The sequence below is a fragment of the Phodopus roborovskii genome, unplaced genomic scaffold, assembly GCF_943737965.1.
Source record: "Phodopus roborovskii unplaced genomic scaffold, PHOROB, whole genome shotgun sequence".
Taxonomy (NCBI): Eukaryota; Metazoa; Chordata; class Mammalia; order Rodentia; family Cricetidae; genus Phodopus; species Phodopus roborovskii.
The window spans coordinates 33,052,888-33,055,565 of record NW_026125281.1 but is presented as its reverse complement, the minus strand read 5'-3'; the positions used below and the strand labels follow the sequence as shown (position 1 = coordinate 33,055,565).

The 2,678-nt window shown below is 34.5% G+C and overlaps 1 protein-coding gene across 1 annotated transcript; it reads right to left on the bottom strand.

Annotated features, from left to right (window-relative positions):
- Positions 1 to 829: 829 nt before the first annotated feature.
- Positions 830 to 1,768, bottom strand: LOC127233485 (olfactory receptor 7G2). The gene has a single exon (XM_051199980.1). It carries the CDS (start codon positions 1,766 to 1,768, stop codon positions 830 to 832), a length of 939 nt encoding a protein of 312 aa, XP_051055937.1.
- Positions 1,769 to 2,678: the final 910 nt, after the last annotated feature.

The following is a 2,678-nucleotide window of genomic DNA, read 5'->3' as shown; positions in this document are numbered from 1 at the left end:
TTAGTGGAAATGTATGCAAAGGAAAAAGTGACACAGACACAATAGTATTCTATTTCGCAATAAAATCATTTACTATCATTTTAGGCAACATTAATTAAACCAGAAGCTATTTTGTTTAGTGAAAATAAGCACAAAATAATAAATGCCATATTTGCTCACTTACACATCAAAGTAAAAATGGTTTCACAGAAGATATATAATACTGGTTATTAAAAGATTGGAAAGGTATGGTTGAGGGAAAGACAGAGAAGGGTTAACAAGTACATGTGTGTATCTGGATAGATGAACTAACTTATTGTTTTAAGTACTGTGATTGACAAAATTCAATGAGATGAATTCAAATAAGTTTCAATGCTATCCATGCAAATTAATGGTAAATGTTGGAAACTGCACTTTGCCTAATTATCATGATATATATGGTCATTACACATTTTCTGAATATGTTGAGATGTCTTTTTGCACTTCATATATATGTTTAAATTCTAATTGTCACTAAGATTAATATTCTGTCTCCTGTTTTATACACATGTGTACATATACATCAATTAATACATATATACAAATACTTATGTATGATTCACTTTTATATAGCACACAGTTATAGACACATACCCACAGACTTTGTTCCTGGTTTTGAAACATGAGAAAAAAATGGATAATAGAGTTGAGACAATTTTTTGAACATACATAAATACAAGCAAATATATGTAACAAACCCAAGCATTTGGCTTTATGTTATCCACTGAATTTGAAAAGATTAGTGAAGGGAAGGCTAGGAATCCTGTCATAATGATTTAACTATAGGATCCATCCAAAGGAGACAACACATTTACAAAATGAAAGTCATCCTACCTATGAGTTTCTTCAAGGCTTCCTTCATATCTTTGTTCCTCAAGCTGTAGATGAACGGGTTTAGCATTTGAGTCACAATAGTGTACATCATTGATGCCACTGCTGTCATCCTGGGAGAGTCAGTTACTGCTGAGCTAATGCACACACCTAAACCTGTCCCATAGAATAAAGAAACAACTGACAGATGAGACCCGCAGGTGGAAAAGGCTTTATATCTTCCTTGAAGAGATGGTATTTTCAAAACAGAGGAGACAATTTCAGTGTAAGAGAAAATGATTCCAGCAAAAGTAATGCCACCGAATGTTAACCCTGCAATATATATCAGTATATTGTTGATGAATGTGTCAGAACAGGCTGCCTTAATGACCTGAGTAATTTCACAGAAGAAGTGAGGAATTTCCAAATCTTTGCAGAAGGACAACCACAGCACTGTGAAGCTAAGAAGTAATGCATTCACAGTGCTACTAAGCAAGGAGAACAGAATGAGGAGGTTACACAGACACCAATTAATGATGACTGTGTACCTCAAGGGGTAACAAATGGCCACATAGCGATCATATGCCATTGCTGCAAGAAGGCAGCATTCCAGACTAGCAAAAAGCATGGCAAAGCAAGCCTGAGTGAGGCATTCTGCAAAGGTTATGCTTAGAGTCTGTTCTTGGATATTTATCAGCATCTTTGGGATTGTCGTGGTACTTGTACAGAGATCAGTCAATGAGAGGTTGGAGATAAAGAAGTACATGGGAGTATGGAGATGAGAATCAGAAATGATGGCCAAGATTATAAACAGGTTCCCAATCATTGTGACCAAGTATATGGACAGAAACAATCCAAACATGACAGGTTGCAATTCTGGGGCATTTGAGAGGCCAAGGAGGAGAAAGTTAGTAGCAGCTGTTTGGTTAGTGAATCTCATGGTTTTCAGATGCTGAAAGATAAAATGAAAGGGGTGATTATATAGAAAAAAATTACCACAAATTTAAAATTCAAGACATTGGTTAATGAAGTAAATATTACTTTTCCTCTTTTTTGTCAACTTGACTCTCCATCCATACATGTGTCTGTTTTTATTTACTTCTCTCTTTTTTCTTTGTTGCTCTTGTCTATCTCTTAATTTCATCATCTTTCTACCCATCTGATATATTTTTTCATTGAAAAAAAAACAAAAAAAAACTATGACCATTGGGAAATTAAAAGAAAATAACACTCAATATAAACTATGACAATTAATATAAAATCAGATTTCAATAAGCTTATCTCAGTTGTGGCTCATTTGTAAATAAAGAAAAATATACATTGAACTTTCTGATCTGCTTCAGTGTATTCATTAATAATACCACAGAACACCATTAATCCTAGCCAGGATTGAACATCAAGTGACATAAAGACTATTTTAAAAATAGAACTTGATACAAGACACCTACAACACTTGTACTGTGGTTTAATTTTGCCTTTGACATGTCAGATTATATATATACCACTCATATTCTTCATGCCCCTATCTTGCAACTACTGAAATAACTAAAATGAAAGCACTTTGACACATTAAGTCAAAAGGTTTCAAAAAGCTCAGGAGACATGAATGAATGGCACAAGTGTTTGCCCTAATGTAAAACATAGTTCACAAGAAACACAAATCTAGGAAGGAACTTGCCAGTTTTACAGAAAAAAGGTGATGGTGTCTGAATCCAGAGGCAGCTGTGCTGACTACTGCCGAGAAAGACTGTTGCATGGTAACTTCAGGTTGATATTTAAAGTCTTTCTGGCCCCTGGGGTTTTGTATTCATTAATAAAAGTTTTTACTATAATGTGATTACACGGCAGCA